Raw genomic sequence first — 19,172 nt, 5'->3', positions numbered from 1 at the left:
ACTTGACATCCTATATTTAAGATGAAATTAAATAGAGTTACAGAAACCAAATCATTAAAGGGTTAATATTTGTCTGGTGACTAGTAGTGACAAGGCCCCTTAGGTTACTCATATTTTCATTGATTGAACAAAGACAAATATTGGGGAATATTTAGGTGTTATTCCCCAATATTTTTCTTCGTTAAGCCAAGAAAAATATGAGTGACCTCAGGGGCATTTTTCACTACAAGTCGGTAAATGCGTAGTATTAACTCTTAAGTCATGAGTATTTTCTGGCTGAATGAAGAAAAATATTGGAGAATAACATAATTATACCAGCACCAGTAATATCAAAGAAAAATCGGGGAAAGTAATGACAATTTTGAGCAGTTTGAATCATATTTCGAACACAGCAGAACTAGTGATGTATACATGTGTTTTTTGTAACATAGACGCATGTTGCCATGACGTAGAACGAGCAGAGTATATATTCCATATTTTTTGTTCAACCTGGCTCGTGCAGGGTATAATATCTAAATGTCTTTTCAAAGACAGATTTCCACTTACCCATTAACAACGGTGATGAAAAATCTGAAACACACTTCATGATATGGATTAAGCACTGGTATTAATGTTAGATTCTCTGTACACTTCTTATGCTTTAGCCCGACTTCCACAAGTTGGCCAACATCTCGAGCCCTGTGAATGACAACACAATCAAAATCTGTGTCATTTTTTGTCACAATTATAAACCTAACAAGTCTGTGGTGGTATTATTACATATGTACCAGAGATTACTTGCACTGGTGTGTGTGCATGTTAGTGGTACTTGCACTGCAGTGTAATACGAAAAACATTATTGCATACCTCTATGCAAATGAGGATGCGATGGTTTGTTGCACACAAAAGTGCACGATTACACTGTATCATTTTTATTGAAATTTGCCGTTTCAAATAAACATATGTAATAATAACAGAACCACATTCCACATAAGTGCCAGTGCTTGCAGTGTTTTCTTGCTACACTAACTCATGAAAGTACTGCCACAGAGAACACTGCAAACACTCATACAAATACCCTGAGTATGCCACACTTGCACTCACACATCATGGAGTTCTGTCATAGACTTAGACCCTATCAGTATAAAGTAGATTATTACCATTGCTTACTTGCACTGATGTGAATGCATACTAGTGGTACTTGCACTGCAGTGTAATACCAAAAACATATTAGTGCATACATACCTGCATGTCAATGATATGCAAATGCAGGTACAATCATTCCACACATGTAAAAATGCACAGAATGAATTTTATGGAAATTTGTTGATTCAGCTAAGTATATGTAATGTGTGAGTGCCACGGCAGGCAGTGTGGACACTTGGTGCTATTTTGTGTTGTGTTTTTCGCTGCACTTTATGACCACAGAGAACATTGCAAGTGCTCATGAAAATACCCCAGGTATGCCACACTTACACTCACACATCGCAGCTTCTGTCAAATTACCTGATTGGGAGTTCTTCATCGATTGGGAAACCATTTTCAACTGGAAACCACGCTGCCTGTAGGGATTCCCGGTCAGCTTCCTCTGTGGTTTTTAGTTTTCCACCTAGAATGTCAAAATCATTTTTTACATTCAATGTTTTGTTCAGTAGGTAAAATCTACCTGCATTCCCCAGTTATTTTACCAGGGTTTCCTACCAGTGTTTTTGTTAAGAGTGGTAAGCAGGTAAAAACTACCTGAATTCTAACAGTAACTATCTATAAATCCAGACACTAGACTATAGAAGTACTTACCAGTGATATAACCAGTGTAAGTCACCCTAACCCATTGTCCATGGATACTTTCAATAAATATCACTGTAGTGGGTTGAAACTCAAGTCCAGTTTCTTCCAGTACTTCTCTTTGGACACCCTCCTAAAAATGAATGGAACGAGTGGGGCTACAATGTACACATTTCAATGATTTTTTTGTGAACGGCCTAAGTAGTCCGTTCACTGCTCTTTCTGTTATACAATGTTTATATTGTTAACTGTCATACCTCCTAGTCTTTTGTTACAAGGGCTTGGAGCTACAACAGCCAGCGATGTACCACAAAAGCACAGTGAGCAGGCTAGGACCCAAGTAATAAGTAAAAATGACACACTACAAAATTTGTCACATAGTATTATCTATACATGTAGTATATACATTTTTTTTGACAGAATGGCATTGGAAATGACAGCTGCATCATTTTGGGACAAATTAAAAATTTCCTGTGGTACAAAGTTAATTCAATATTTCATCTTAGATGAGGAAGAAAAGAACAACTCATCTATGCATTACATTGGCAGAAGCTGAGTTTATAACCTTTTTACTCAAGTGAAAAAATTTACAGAAAATTTATTTGTCGATACATATCTTATATGACATTACAATTTGTGTTCTGGTATTGTTACAACTGTTGATTATATAGTAGTGAGTTCCTGAACATTTTTTGATATCTATAACAAATTATGTCATCAGATCAGTCAATTGAAAGTGATGGCTATAAACATGGTATACTTTGAGTATTTTTAATATGCCGAAAAAAAAATTACATCCCCAATACAGATAAACTCAGGTTGTGCCCCTTTAACATGTCTTCGTCCAAGACATATTCCCCGTGCATAATGTACTAAATTTTAAATGTACAATGTATATATTTTCAGACAAATATTGCCATCCTTCTATTCAGTATAAAGGTATATGAACTTTGAGGTAATCAATTTGATGTCACAGTGTCCAATACTATCTATAAAGTTGTGCATATGATTTTATCTGTTAGTATCTACATTCATGGATACATCCATTTTTGTTTGTGTGTCCGCATATCTCATTATCTGTTAAAAATAGTGATTGTAAACATGATACTTTTTGTCTGCTTTTTTTTTCACCAAACAAGAGCAATTTTGATCAGAAAGTTTTCTCCAACCCTCGAGAAGATTAAACTTTGACATGCTACATTCAATACGACAAAACATGTTGAACACAGTTCGGTATTTTGCTATACAAGTCAAAGTCAAGGTCAAACTAATGATACTAGAAGACACATGTGATATTAATAGTAATACCACAGATAACAATCTTTGCCTGTGCCTACACTTACTTCAAGAGTTTCGTTTGCTTCTACTCGGCCAGCTGGAAGGTACCAAGTTCCCTTACATGACACCTTGGCCTCTTGCATGAACAGGACTTCGTCTTTGTCGTTGATCAGAACGGCGGCAACAATATACGTTACAGATTCCTTCAAAACAACACTCTTGGAAAGCCCAAGTTGAATATCACATGTCGGGTGACACGCACTTGGCGCACCTCCATCAAGGAATGTACGTATATATGTCTCTGTATCTCCAACTTCAGCCATCGTGCAGCAGATCGACGTTGATAATTTATCTCTCCGGCCCCGCTACCTTACTCAGTTACTGGTACATTAGTAATTAGAACTACATACAAGGTGAATGATACATCACTGTTCTAAATACAACTTGTATGTCCGTCTCACACAAAAAGAAAATATTTCCTGGTATAAAATCAAACGTTACTCGCAGACGACGAAAAACAACAACCACTTCCGGAGGCTAGCAACCACACCATGTCACCACAGATGGCGCATGTCAAAAAACAAAACAAACGAACGGATGCGCGTTGAGGGCAGTATACTGGATATCCCCATATCCCTGTGCAACTCGGGGAAGTTTTCTTGCCTGTATTATTAGATGAATGGGTCACCAATAAAAAGAATGATTAATTGACAGAATGACTGGATGATTAAATAAATGTATATATTTCCAATAATGCAAAATTTAGAGTTTTCTCAGTATAAAGTGCAATTATGGAAAAAACCATTGCAAGTGTTTCATTTTCTTCTGTAGATGAGATGCACATTAATTTACAAGTCTTTGTTAATCTCACTCACACACGCTGCCTGTCTGACTCATGTCTCCCTTGTCTTAAATACCCAAATGCTAAGTTTACAAATATGCAAGCGAAATAAAATGCAATATAGACGAATTGTTGATGAAGACAACTTTATTCAATAATGTGATGTAAAATGAAAGTGTATAAACAATTCAATGTGTTGAGTTGTTTTTCAGCAATCAATCTGTAATACTAGAAATAATTCTCAATAATACAATCGTTTTAAATTAATCTATAAGTTCTAAGTTTATTCTCTCCTTGACCATGTTTACAACTAATTAAATCATTTCCTCATTTCATTATGTAACTATTTTTTAACCGAATCTTTACTTTTTCTATTAGATTGTCTTTTGACATAAATCTCTCTCCCTAACCTCTTTTTGATATAAACCACCCAATCTGAATTAATATTTTAATGTACACTTTCTGCTTTCAATATAAATTAGTTTTGTTTGTTTCTGTATGTGATTATACTAATCATATCTTCTCTAAATTTTTTAGTAGTGTATCATGTATTTTAATTTTCTACTAGTGCTGCTCCTAACAATCTTAGTGAGCCCCTGATACAACGGGATGCAATAAATAAATCAATTAATAAATAAATAAATACATGGGTACTATTATTTTAATTTTAAATTTATATTACTAGTTATTTATTTATAATTATTGTCAGTTATCTATCATAATTAACAATAAATGGTTACAAAGTGAATTGAATCTTTGACTAGTTTCACACCTCATAATATGTACATCACATTGACTTTAATAAAAACTTGTGGTAAAGATATAAACTTATTGATATAGTCTGTGTACACAACAGAAGGTATGATTACAAGAGAGAGGTGTTTTCTAAATATAATTTGATTGAATTAATTAATGAATTAATAACTGTCTGACAGCATACAAAAAAAATCAACATTCAACCCTAACCGTCTTAGATAGATTGATGGGTGGATGGATGGATGGAGGGATTCATGGATGGATGGATGGATGGGTGGGTGGATGGATGGATGGAGGGATGGAGGGAGGGAGGGGTGGGTGGATGGATGGATCGAAGGTGGGAGGGATGGACAGATGGATGGCAGTAGGGAAGGATGGTGGGAGGGATGCATGGATGGATGGATGGATTGATGGATGCATGGATGGATGGATGGAGGGAGGGGTGGATGGATGGATGGAAGGATGGATGGTGGGAGGGATGGATGGACAGATGGATGGCAGGAGGGAAGGATGGTGGGAGGGATGGCTGGATTGATGGATAGATGAATGGATGGATGGCTCTAAGGGATGGATGGAGGGAAGGAGGGAGGGAGGGACATTGTTAAACACAGAACTGCCCTATATAAAGAGGATTACGGCTAATCTATGCAAATGTGGGAAATTCCAACTGCTGTACAGAGCACTTTATATATGCTTCTGGGTCTTGTTTTCAGCATTTTTTCTGTGCTCTGAGAAACACACAGGTCATGAATCATGTACACATTGTTTGTGAATGTCGTAGGATGGTAACTTGATACACAAATTAATTAAAAATCAATCAGTTTGTATCATAGAATGTAAAACCCTTTCAAAATGACACAAATTCTCCTGCAAACAGCTGTTCAGATTGTGTCACTCAGGATTATTCAAATATGCAACATTTGCATGTGAACAACCCAGATAAGGGAATGTTTATATTTTGGTGATTACTTGCCAGTGAGTCACCACAAGTTCTCCACCTCCAAAACATAAAGTCAGTCATATGTAAAATAGGGTGCCAGGCATCAGGCAGTTATGCCTTTAAATATCTTCTTGACAGTGCATCTTGGACGGTAAACGCAGCTGTGGTTGATGCTGATGTTCTCTCTATCCTGAATAACTGCTCAACTTCAATAGTAGTTATGTATACCTTAAGTTCATAGGCAAGTATACATGTAAGACTGGGTCTCCCTGGTCCACTCTAATACTTGTGCTAGAGTACTAAAAAACTTTCACAATGTTTGTCAAATAGCAATCAATGACTTCCAGTACATGAGGTTATGTACATTACACAACTTGTTGCACATAGGGTAATCTATCTCTGCTATCTACATTTATACACAACTTGTTGCACATCGGGTAATCTATCTCTGCTATCTACATTTATACACAACTTGTTGCACATCGGGTAATCTATCTCTGCTATCTACATTTATACACAACTTGTTGCACATAGGGTAATCTATCTCTGCTATGTACATTACACAACTTGTTGCACATAGGGTAATCTATCTCTGCTATGTACATTACACAACTTGTTGCACATAGGGTAATCTATCTCTGCTATGTACATTACACAACTTGTTGCACATAGGGTAATCTATCTCTGCTATGTACATTACACAACTTGTTGCACATAGGGTAATCTATCTCTGCTATGTACATTACACAACGTGTTGCACATAGGGTAATCTATCGCTGCTATGTACATTACACAACTTGTTGCACATAGGGTAATCTAGCTCCATTCTCTGGAGGAATCCGGACTTGTCGAAATTCTTCATCGCTGTCAAATTCCAGTGTTTTTTTCAACAGAAAGAACAATGCTGAAAACACATGGGCAACGATGATAGCCTTTGAATATAAAAAAGAACCAGTTTCAGAACTGTTTGTCTTAAATTCAAGTCTTGTATTGTCTAGTTAGCTGACAATATAAGAATTCTAAGTGTGTAGTACCTTCAGATAAAGTCATGACTATACATTGTTCATCTAATACATATTCATGTCTGCTAAGAGCCATGAGGCAAGAGTTTATGACATCTTGAAATTATTCTCCAGAGCCCCAAGTTTATGGAGATACCTTCATTACCTGGAGTAGCATTCCCTTTTAAAAAGAACAAATGACCCAATGGTGTATCTCGTTTGAATGAAAGCTATATATATATATATATATATATATATTGACAGATACCAATAGTTCCATAGTTGAGCTGTTATTTAATATAGGCTTTTTATAGTTAAATCAAATATATATTAGGTAACTGAAGTCAATAATGCAAGCGTTTATATACTCATAAAGATCGATCGAAGATCCAGTATACATAAAGATTATTTATTTATTTCTTTATCAGTTGCAGAGAAGAAATTTAAAATATAAAACAAGGTAATGGTCGGAGGAATTTTTTTAGATGAACAACCTACTTTTTACATAGTTTGCTCTTTTGGCTTATAAAATACCTGTATACTTACCTTCAATGGATCTATCAGGAAAGCTGATAATGCAGACGATGTAAGTTGAGATACCAACCATTGTGTTGATACTTTTGGTCCCCAATCAAGACTGTATAAGATCACAAAGAAGTCTGACAGTACAATGGATGTAATCACCAAAGTCCAGGCCAATACCAAAAAACAGCGGGGCAGCAGATTGCTGTGTTTTCTAGGATTTCCATTATTGTCATCATCAGTTGCTGTGGCTTCCACAGGCATGACTCGACTCTGTTGGTTGGATTTTTCGAAGAACGTAACCATTAAGACTGATGCTGGTAAGGTTACTAAGCAACTGATTACTGAAACATAGAATGTACCCAAGGAGATATTAAAGTCACCATAACCAACGCTTTTGGTAGCTGTTACTTCATCCTCAGTGTTGTAAAACATGGCATTGGCAATCATGGTTAGGGACAACATGGCTACGATACAAGACAGACGCTGTATTCTTGTGAAATGGCTTGGTAGTTGTCGGAAGAAAACTGATCCCCACAAATAATCATTGGAAAACTGTAAGCGAAGTTTGCTGTACAACAAATGCCTGAACCCCTTTTTATCGGCCTCCTGAGCAACTTCCAGGGTTTTTACCGGGTTATCTTTTCCAAACCAATCATAGCAAAGAAAATCATACCTGTAATACAAATAGACAGGTGTTCAAAACATTAAAATGCAGTCTGTCTTGACATGTTTGAAGGGAAGTGCCACTCCAGTAAAGGTATTTTCATAAACTTTGGGTTCTGGTTCTGGATGATTAGTAAAATTCCTCAACGGTTTTCATCATCACATGACAATTCTATTCCATCAGGTGTCACCAACCATCTGTCATCAGATCATGTCGGCCTGAAGCATCCAGGATTATGGACGTGAAACTGTTGCCATTCAAAATAAGACATTACATACTTTGAATAGAATGCAGTAAGTAAACTCACTTCTTTGTCTCTGCTTCAGGATTCAAATCAGTAACTTCAATTCTATCCAAGAACCATGAATCATAACTGTCATCTTCTGACTTACAAAGCATCACTTCTAGTCTTTCAAGTCCTCCCAAATATTCAGACGCAGAAACGTTCAAGCTGTGAATGCTTCCAGATGTTACACTCTGGCATACAAGAACAAATTTTTCATGGATTATCACATGCTATAAAAAGAGATACTACTAAATGTTTTACACATTTTACACATTTTCTACTTTAATACTAAAGCATATTTATTACTATCATTCACAATTGACTAATTTATTCATTTATTTACCAATTTATTCATCTATTTATTGATTTACTAATTTATTCATATATTTACTATTTATTGACTAATTTATTCATCTATTTATTTATTTATTCATAATTGACTGGTCTCAAACTCCGTATTAGGATATAACTTATAAATAATAATAATCTTTATTCGTCCAAATAAATTCAGAAATTTGTTGAATGGTCACAACAAGAGCAGTGCCACAGTGTTGAAGAAGCAGGAGGAAACTGGTGTACCCGGGGAAAACCTGTGTTGTTCGGCAGGGTCAAACTAAACATCACCCTTCTTATATACAGACCTGGTTAAATTTTTAATCAAACCCAGCCAACACCTGGTGGGTTCTCAATGTTTAAATATTCAAATTTAATTAAATCTGCTATTACTTATAATTGACAAACACATTTTTAGAAAGAATATCGTTTATCTTACTAATTTCCTCTCCTTGGTGTCAAGAAGTATTCTTCGGCTGATTCCATTCTCACCATCGATTGTAAGTGCTACCTTGCACTTAGTACCTGATCTAGGTTTTAATCCAGTATATACAGTTACACGATAGGTAAATCTATGCCAAGACTTATTATTCGTCGCTTTGGCCGCGATCCACTAAAAATAAAATAGAAAGAGATATCAACTCTTTGAACTATTCTGACTAAAAGAAAGTCCAGTCAGTCTTATTAGTACACTTGTATTGATTACTGCTATCAACTTAAGTAAAAGTCCAGTCAGGCTTGATAACTGCTATCAACTTAAAGGAAAAGTCCAGTCAGACTTATTTCTGTCTTTAGTACACTTGTATTGATTACTGTTATCAACTTAAAGTAAAAGTCCAGTCAGACTTATTTCTACCTTTGGTACACTTGTACTGATGTATTGATTACTGCTATCAACTTAAAGGAAAAGTCCAGTCAGACTTATTTCTGTCTTTAGTACACTTGTATTGATTACTGCTATCAACGTAAAGGAAAAGTCCAGTCAGACTTATTTCTGCCTTTAGTACACTTGTATTGATTACTGCTATCAACTTAAAGGAAAAGTCCAGTCAGACTTATTTCTGCCTTTAGTACACTTGTATTGATAACTGCTATCAACGTAAAGGAAAAGTCCAGTCAGACTTATTTCTGTCTTTAGTACACTTGTATTGATTACTGCTATCAACTTAAAGGAAAAGTCCAGTCAGACTTATTTCTACCTAGTACACTTGTATTGATTACTGCTATCAACTTAAGTAAAAGTCCAGTCAGACTTATTTCTACCTTTGGTACACTTGTATTGATAACTGCTATCAACTTAAAGGAAAAGTCCAGTCAGACTTATTTTTGTCTTTAGTACACTTGTATTGATTACTGTTATCAACTTAAAGTAAAAGTCCAGTCAGACTTATTTCTACCTTTGGTACACTTGTATTGATTACTGCTATCAACTTAAAGGAAAAGTCCAGTCAGACTTATTTCTGTCTTTAGTACACTTGTATTGATTACTGCTATCAACGTAAAGGAAAAGTCCAGTCAGACTTATTTCTGCCTTTAGTACACTTGTATTGATAACTGCTATCAACTTAAAGGAAAAAAGTCCAGTCAGACTTATGTATATATATATATGTGTGTGTGTGTGTGTTATCCAAGGAATTAGGAAGTCTCAAGTAGTAATTCATGTATGTATAAATGTTCTTACATTCACCATGTCTTGTTTATCCTTCCTTCTCATCCAGATGGCACTTATTAAGTATAACACAAACATTGTGACGATAGTAATTAGCACGATGCTACTCTCCAAATCTAGCTCCATTGAGAAGACCTTGTCAAAATTAATCGTATTTACTGGAACAACGAAGTCAGCTTCAGTGAAGGACGTCAGGTGATTGAAATAACACATATCAAGTGTATCCTGTCCAGATGATGAACCAGGCTGTAATACAAAAAGTATGAGATTTTTTTCAATATAAAAATAAAGATATTTCACTCATTCACTCACAAGACAATTGTGAATTAATTTGGGGGACTCCTGGAGTAATGACTCAAACAGTCAGGGATGAATACTCACATGGAGGTGCTAATTGTTTGCCAGGCCTGGCTGACTTTGAGATAGACACAGTGGATTGAATGAGAAAGCCTTGACAGTTTTACAACAACGTGATATGGAATATATATATATATATATATATATATATATATATATATATATATATATATATATATATATATATATATATATATATATATATATATATATATATATATATATATATATATATATATATATATATATATATATAGTTTTGGTAGTAGTGGAACTCTTTCTTGGTTGTAACTCAGAGGTTCACGCATTGTGCAATCATCAGACAATTATCAGACAATTGTCTGATGATCGCACAATGCGTGAAACTCTGAGTTACAACCAAGAAAGTGTTCCAGTACTACCAAAACTATTGCGCTCTGCCACTGCGGTATAGAGCACTGTCTTAGCAGATTGATGCTCACCGAGTTATATATATATATATATATATATATATATATATATATATATATAGTAATCCCAATTTAGTTGTCTGAAGATCGCTCGAAGCGTTAAACTCTGAGTAACGACTTATTAGATCCTTTATTCCAAAGACGAGATACAGTACTAAAGAATACACGCCCACAAACTAGCGCCCTTCTTTCATCTGATGATAAGAGGGTAAATATATATTGTTTACATTACTATAACACTAATTGTCCATGATTGAAACTTACCCAACATCCATCGGATTGCCATGTTCGGTGATATTCATTCCAATACAAGCAGGTAGTCATGGAAACTGACACAGAGATGGTATCTTGTTTGATGTCAACAGGTTTATTCTTACTGCCTGTATGAAAGAGAATATAAATATATATCACTTCATTGTGTGATTTTCATTTTTTGGGGGGCAAATATAGGCTAAAACTGAATCAATCAATCAATCAATCAATCAAAAATGAAATTTCTATAGCACCGATTTCCAGAACAGTGTTCTGTTCAGTAGCACTGAATGGCTAAAGCACATCATAGGCTTTAGTGAACAAATAAGTCTTCAGTTTTGTTTTGAAACAATCCAGGATGGAGGCTTGGTGAATGTCAAGTGGCAAAGAATTCCATAGTAAATTGGGGGCGACATATGAGAATGAATGAATGACCTGCATATGTGTGTGTGTGTGTGTGTGTGTGTGTGAAAATGCCATGGCACAAGTACATGAGAGAAACATAAACGCAACTTCAATTTCCTTGTAATTTTCAGAAGAGCAGTTTTGAGATTAGAATGAGCATTAAAGTAATTCATAGATAATGAGAGATCAAATTCTTACAAGATCAAGTATGATAATTTGGGTCTAAAAACTTACTGAATTTCAACAGAAAAAAATAATTGTCATCAGCGGCTGATGTATTGTACATCACTTGATGTCTCAGACCACTTGAGATTTCCCATGATTTGTCAAATTCAGTTTCATTTGGATTTGAATTAGCTTGCACATACAGATCATACTGTATACCAGTTATCTCAGAGTTGATGGATACTATTATAACACTGCTGTATTCAGGTCCACTGACGTTGAACCCTATATCACTTTCAGATGACAATCCACCTGTTGAGGGCAGTACGTCATCTTCTGGTGGTGTGGTATCAGTGATGACATAGGAGCCTGTAGCTTCCAGGGGGTTGCCATTAATATCCAGAAGATCCAGAGATATAATAGGTGATGACATGAGAATGTCAGGAGATTCAAACATGTAGAAATTGACCATTGAACCAAGAAACTGGGGAGTTAAAAGTAATTTCAATATATGTTACAATTCTACAAATTGATCCCACTTTACATGTACGATGTCTAATTACTATTGAAAATATTGTTGTGGTTATCTGATTGGAAAAAAATAATATTCTCTGATTGAAAAAAATTATTCCATTTAGGCTCCCCCCCCCCCCCCCCCAAAAAAAAAGAACTGTTAATGGTCAGGACAATCTTAAATGGTGTGATGACGCCATTTTTTTTTAATTCTCAACAAACCTGTCACTAAGTCTACTATTTATGGCAGTTTCTGTTCTTTTTATTTAGTACTTTACAGCAAGTGTTTATGTGGGGCAGATGTCATTTGCTTGTTCATGATTGGCTCTGCAGTTGTCTTCACCGAAGTAGGGAGGGTTATTTTTATGTTTCCCCCGCAGATCTGCAGACTGCATGGGCTGGACAAACAAACAAAAAAGACAGATGTGAGGGTATATTAGTGATGTGCGCGCTGACCAGAAACAAATTCCTTTTTTAACCCTATAGTACGACCAGCTTAAAAAAAAAGTTGTTTAGTTTATCCTAAAATGGCACGAGAATGTCATACCTTACTAGACCGGATCTTCCTTTCATCTGTATTATCATCCTGATGTTCAATACTCGATAATTTGAATACACCAGCTTTAGAACTGAACTCATAACTTCCAATATTAGATTCATTATATACTCGTACATCAGCAGAGATGATATTAGATTCAAAAGAAACATGACCTCCATTTGACCTCTCCATCACTAACAATGTGATATTAAGGCAGGTGTAGACAGCATTGGTTAACAAAAACATGGTATCATTATCCTATTTATGGAATATTAAACAAACAAAATAAATTGTGGTTATAAATTAATTTTTTTTTAAGAAAAAATAAAATTAACTCTCAAAATCCAATTGTCAAGGGGTACATGATTGAAGAAAACAGCAATAGGTTAACAGAGTTAATACATTACAATATAATTGGTTTTGCTCAAGATGTAATTTTCTTCATGGCATTCTTAGCATTAAAAAGGATAATTTCAAAGAGAATGTATAAATGAATTTGTCTTAGTTGTAGACTAAGTGCTAATACTAATAACATTAATCAGTGCGACTGGAGCCCAGTACAACACAACACTGACCAAATGGCCAAGGCATCAACAAACAGTTCCAAAAACACAATGGTGATCATGCCATCAACATCAACCACAACTGCCCAGATGTAGTCCACAACACTGCCCACATGTTGTCCACAATACTGCCCACATGTAGTCTACATCATTGCCCACATGTAGTCCACAACACTGCCCACATGTAGTCCACAACACTGCCCACATGTAGTCCACAACACTGCCCACATGTAGTCCACAACACTGCCCAGATGTAGTCCACAACACTGTCCACATGTAGTCCACAACACTGCCCAGATGTAGTCCACAACACTGTCCACATGTAGTCCACAACACTGCCCACATGTTGTCAACAACACTACCCAGATGTAATCCACAACACTGCCCACATGTAGTCCACAACACTACCCACATGTAGTCCACAACACTGTCCACATGTAGTCCACAACACTGCTCAGATGTAGTCCACAACACTGCCCACATGTAGTCCACAACACTGCCCAGATGTAGTCCACAACACTGCCCAGATGTAGTCCACAACACTGCCCACACGTAGTCCACAACACTGCCCACACGTAGTCCACAACACTGCCCACATGTAGTCCACAACACTGCCCACGTGTAGTCCACAACACTGCCCACATGTAGTCCACAACACTGCCCACATGTAGTCCACAACACTGCCCACATGTAGTCCACAACACTGCCCACGTGTAGTCCACAACACTGCCCACATGTAGTCCACAACACTGCCCACATGTAGTCCACAACACTGCCCACATGTAGTCCACAACACTGTTTACATTAAATGTTTTAGTTCATAAATGTACAAGTTTATGTAAGTTCCTTACCAATTGTGTACTCACATAATTATCATCGGCCATCACACTATAAGCAGTACTTTCAATGATATCTGAAGATGCTTGCAGTAAATCTTTGAAAATATAATACATCAAAAATATTATAATATCATCATCATCATCATCATCATCATCATCATCATCATCATCATCATCATCTTTTACTGTTGAGGTCCAGGACCTATATAACGTTGTATAGTTTACAATAGTCTAGTCCAGTACATATTTGCCGATATCTATTATGTCATTATAACGTCATTCGTGAAAAACACCGGAACCAATTGCAAGTATTGAGAATATTGCATAAAATATTTTACTTTTGTTGGTTGTTAAACACACAATACAATCAAGCTAGCTTTATCTCATATTTGAGAAAAAATATATGTTTCTCGTTCAACATAACATGTTTCGAAAAACAAACCCATCAAACTGAAACATTACGCAATCACATGTCAATTAATTGTGAGGGAACAGTGAATACAAATTGAGCATAATGAACCCACCCTTTGTAAGTTTAGGTATAATCTCATCATTGGTATCATCTTCCATAGCAAAGGAATTCAGTGCACCAACTAGATGATCAATGACCACTGCTCCAGTTTTCTACATTTGGAAGAAATGAATATAATTATTAAATGATTTAAATAATAATTTATGCAAACATGCATCATTATAACCCTGTTACTGTCTATAATAGCTTCACACACATACATACATACATACATACATACATACATACATACACACACATACACACATATATGCATACACACACATACACACACATACACACATACATACATACATACATACATACATACACATACATACATATGTACAAGTCATGCATACACACACATACATACATACACATACATACATACATACAGACAGACAGACAGACAGACAGACAGACACACACACACACACACACACACACAAACACACACGTGCATTCATACAATAATGGCTAAAACAGTCTGTAATTCTTTCTACTAGATTATTCAAATGTTTTAACAATTTTATGACTGCTGATTTTATACTCCTCCCCTTTTCAAATATTCCTGGTAAGTTAATATCTGAATATCTGAAATATTTCAAGTCAAAGCACATCAGTTTTCAAATAGATAAATAATTACCCGTGTTCCTGATAACAGTTCTGTTGTATCACTAAATGAAGCCAATATAAAGACACAATGTGATGCTTGCTCCAAGAGACCAATATCAAATGTTGATACATTGTTGACAATAGACAATACCTTCATCAATGATGCCTTGTGCTGTTAGAAGACAGATTAGACGTGTTGAAAGTATTATACACACAACTGACTCTATAGCCTTGTGCTGTTAGAAGACAGATTAGATGTGTTGAAACTCAAAACTAGAAAGTTTACACACAACTGACTCTATAACCCCTATGCTAAAACCAATTTTTCCACAAGGGAAATACGGGCCCAGTATCCAAAACAATCAGCAGTAGGGCATCAGGTTATTTCTGGGTATATAACTTGTTTGTGATCTTACACATCACTTCTACATGCTAGTTTTTGTAGATGGTAATGTTGTTGCTATTATGTTGTTTGCTGTTGTTTGTTGTTGTTTTTTGTGTTTCTATTACTGTACTTCATGTTGAGAGAAACTCATCAAATTTATGTTTTGATGTATTAAGTGAATATTTTGAAGAATAACTAATTAAAATTTCAGAAATATTACTGGACTATTTACTATTTTACTCGACAGTTGCTCGCGCCTTTTTTTCCTATGTTTTAACTAAACTTAAGTCATTGCCACGCTCCGATCTAGCACAACACTACTATATATCAGTATGCGATTATAGTAGTATTGCGCCGGATCGGAGCATGTCAACGACTTAAGTTTAGATAAAACATAGGAAAAAAAGGTGCGAGCGACTGTCGACAGTCTACTATTTTACCTGCTGTGAATCTTCAGTTAAGTAGGTGTCTTCCTCCTGGTGTGTAAATGTTAAAATGAAAACTGAAGTCAACATTTAACCATAATGCTATACTCTAGCTGGTATAATATATGATTCAGTCATTGTCATTTTTTGATAGAAATGTCACAATAGGGTACTCCAGATTAGGGGAAAATAGGGACAAAATTTGGTCATTGAACCACATGGTTTTATAAGGAACACTAAACCATGGATATTAAAAATACATAAAATAACCGTCGTTATTCCAGAAAATGACATCATATTATCATTCTTAAACATGTTGAACAAATGTATTCAGACTGGCTGAGAAAGCTATTGACTTTAGCCCTGAAATACTGAGAAATGATAAACGTTCTCAATAGGCCATTCCAGACTGCAAACAGGAAATAGAGAATGCAGCGCCCTCGCTCAAAATGGGGGTATCATCACCTCATTGTGCTGTTTCTTAACAGCTTTGTTCCCAGGTATTCTGTAGAAGTGTAAATCAGGGATGTTTTTTGTATTGTTCAGACATTGAGGAAAGCAGCAGTGTTCTATGATTAACTGAGTAACCTATACCATGTATACCCCCAAGGTACACACAGACAGGAAGTAGAGCGCCACCATGGCAAATTTTGAAAAGGCCTATTGTGGCCCTCACTTCCTTACTTTTGAATAGCATCCCTAGTGGCTAAAGTATAAAATCTTTTGTTTTTTCGTAACCCGACTAAACTAGTGCGCTGACAAAGAGTAATACATTTTAACTGCTTGAGACCGTTTCACTTTCAAGTTTTGTATTTAAGGGTCTATGTGTGTTCAATGTGTGGTTTTCCATATATCAAGAGAATTAATGTATCAATATGATTTCAAATTTTAAACCTACCTTTTGCCAAACGTTGATGACTTGACCGAGGACGTCAGTTTCCTGTAGAACTAAAGGAATATTAATAGCAGTTTTGTCACCACTGATTGTTTGTAAAAGTCCTTGAATTTTGTTGTCTAACATCCCTCTGTTACCAATATCCACTTGGTGTACCTTTTGTAAGAAAACAATAGACTTCAGATTAGTATGTATGTTTTTGTACTCTTTGTGTGCTAAAATATAAATATGATAATTAGAAAGTGGTTATCATTAAACCCTAACTTCCAAGATAACTTATAATACTTTTATACATAACGAATCATGATCAATACAGAAGTGATCGTAGACAAAGCATTGATTTGATGACAAGAATCATGGCCGCATCTTAATGTTATACATTTTTTTAGTAGAATGTCTATGTAATATGCAAGTGAAATATGTGTTGATATCTGGAATATCAAACAATAACAACAAATTACTTTTCATATAGAAAAACAACATACAAGCAAGCAAGCAAACAAACAAACAAACAACAACAACAACACATAGTGAACGACAACTGTTGATGGAGAATGGTAAATTTGAAACGAATGTGATGTTTCGATCTGTCTATTACAGCTATGGTCAGGCAATGATTTCATTATTCAGTATAAATGTCCTTCTCTGACATACTATTTCGCCAGTTTGGAGAGAGAATTAAATAATTTCGTCATTGTTTGATCAAGATGGATACAAAGTGTCGCATTCATTTCAAATTCACCGTTCTAAAGTAACTATATTTCATTGTCATATGATGATTGTTGTAATTGCCATACCTGGATTTCTTCACGGCAGTTTAGGAATACTGTAGATGTATTCATTATGTTAAGTAATACCTCTATATTGTAACCAAATTGACTTTTACCACTTGGCAACATCAAAGGTGGAGGTATTCCTAATCCTCGGTACATTAGCTGTCCAGAGTCAGTGGAAAACTGGTCACGAACTCTCATTTCAAAAAGAGTTTGCGAAGTGCTGGTGTCGTTGACTGGCAAGGTGATTGTAAACTTGTCTTCCATGGTTATTCCTGGTGAGGAAAATTTATTGTATTCTCTTACTAAATGTAAGAATATATTCAAAAATTTGATAATGTACAATACTTTACATCTTTTCATGTACAATGCAAATGTGAACAATAGCCATGCCAGCCAGACTATGACACTGGTAATCCAGCCTTCGGTTTACTAAGATAGACTCAAACTAAATCTATTGTTCTTCAATGTGGTAGCTTACACAAGTGGGTGATAGCAGTTCCTCTGTGATCAAGATTATAGTGTAAACATTGGAAGTCCCAAAACAGTTCACTGCAAGTTCATGGAACTCTGTCAATAAAATTTTGCAATTATTTTTTTCTGTGTTTTACTCCCCTCTCTTGATCTGTAAACTTTTCTTTCTTTTTGTTTGTTTCTGTCTTCTGTTTTTGTGAAATATTTTCTTTGAAAATGTTCAATAAACATCAAAATAAAAAAAAATAAATAAAAATTTTTATTTTATTTTTGCAATGCCTCCCAGCAGACTATAATTAAACGAACATCAATTCTGTGTCAATAGCTTATCACTGCTATATCAACATGTTTCAACAATAGTTTTAAAGCGATAACAAAAATACAAACTATCGTGAAAAATATTATAGGCACGATAATGTACGATACTTTACATCTTTTTAAAATGTTTTTTTTTTTTTTTTTTAAATACAATGCAAATATGAACAACAGCCATGCCAGGCAGACTTACAAGAAAGCCCAGTTGGCCAATCAATGAGTGGCATGAAAACAGTAGCCCTTAACCTGATTGTTATGTTTATAAAAAAAATTGTCTGGTTCCGATTACGCTCAATTTTTGAATAGGTGGGATAGGTAGATTTTAAATTTTTTTCATTTTTTTTTCATGAGCGATTGTCTAGTTCAGGTAGTTATGGTTTCCATCGTTGTATTATTGGTTTCTTCTAATCAGATGTACAGCCATTACAGATTGGAAGAACAGTTTTATATTGTCTTCTTAAGTTGATGTCTGTTTGCACGTCCACTATTTCTCGTGAGACTTCACAATTTTCATGATTTTATTTTTATTTTTTTTTGAATACGTAAAATGAAGTTTAGGCTCAGCAGTGGAAAAACTAGGTGGATTTTGTTAGGCCTTATTTAAAAAAGTCAGTAAAAATTATAAATTATCAAAATCA

The 19,172-nt window shown here is 35.3% G+C and overlaps 1 protein-coding gene across 1 annotated transcript in view; it reads right to left on the bottom strand.

The window, feature by feature from the left end:
• LOC144452748 (8-oxo-dGDP phosphatase NUDT18-like) overlaps positions 1 to 3,365 on the bottom strand; it is a 4,725-nt gene extending 1,360 nt beyond the window's left edge. The window contains exons 1-4 of the mRNA XM_078143896.1: positions 3,108 to 3,365; positions 1,777 to 1,897; positions 1,486 to 1,588; positions 547 to 678 (exon numbers count right to left, since the gene is read on the bottom strand). Of these exons, the coding sequence (XP_078000022.1) occupies positions 547 to 678; positions 1,486 to 1,588; positions 1,777 to 1,897; positions 3,108 to 3,365 (614 nt within the window). The remainder of the gene's footprint in view (positions 1 to 546; positions 679 to 1,485; positions 1,589 to 1,776; positions 1,898 to 3,107) is intronic.
• Positions 3,366 to 19,172: the final 15,807 nt, after the last annotated feature.

The sequence above is a fragment of the Glandiceps talaboti genome, chromosome 23, assembly GCF_964340395.1.
Source record: "Glandiceps talaboti chromosome 23, keGlaTala1.1, whole genome shotgun sequence".
NCBI classification, from domain to species: Eukaryota; Metazoa; Hemichordata; class Enteropneusta; family Spengelidae; genus Glandiceps; species Glandiceps talaboti.
The sequence above is the reverse complement of the archived record's forward strand: the minus strand, read 5'-3'. Positions and strand labels throughout refer to the sequence as shown.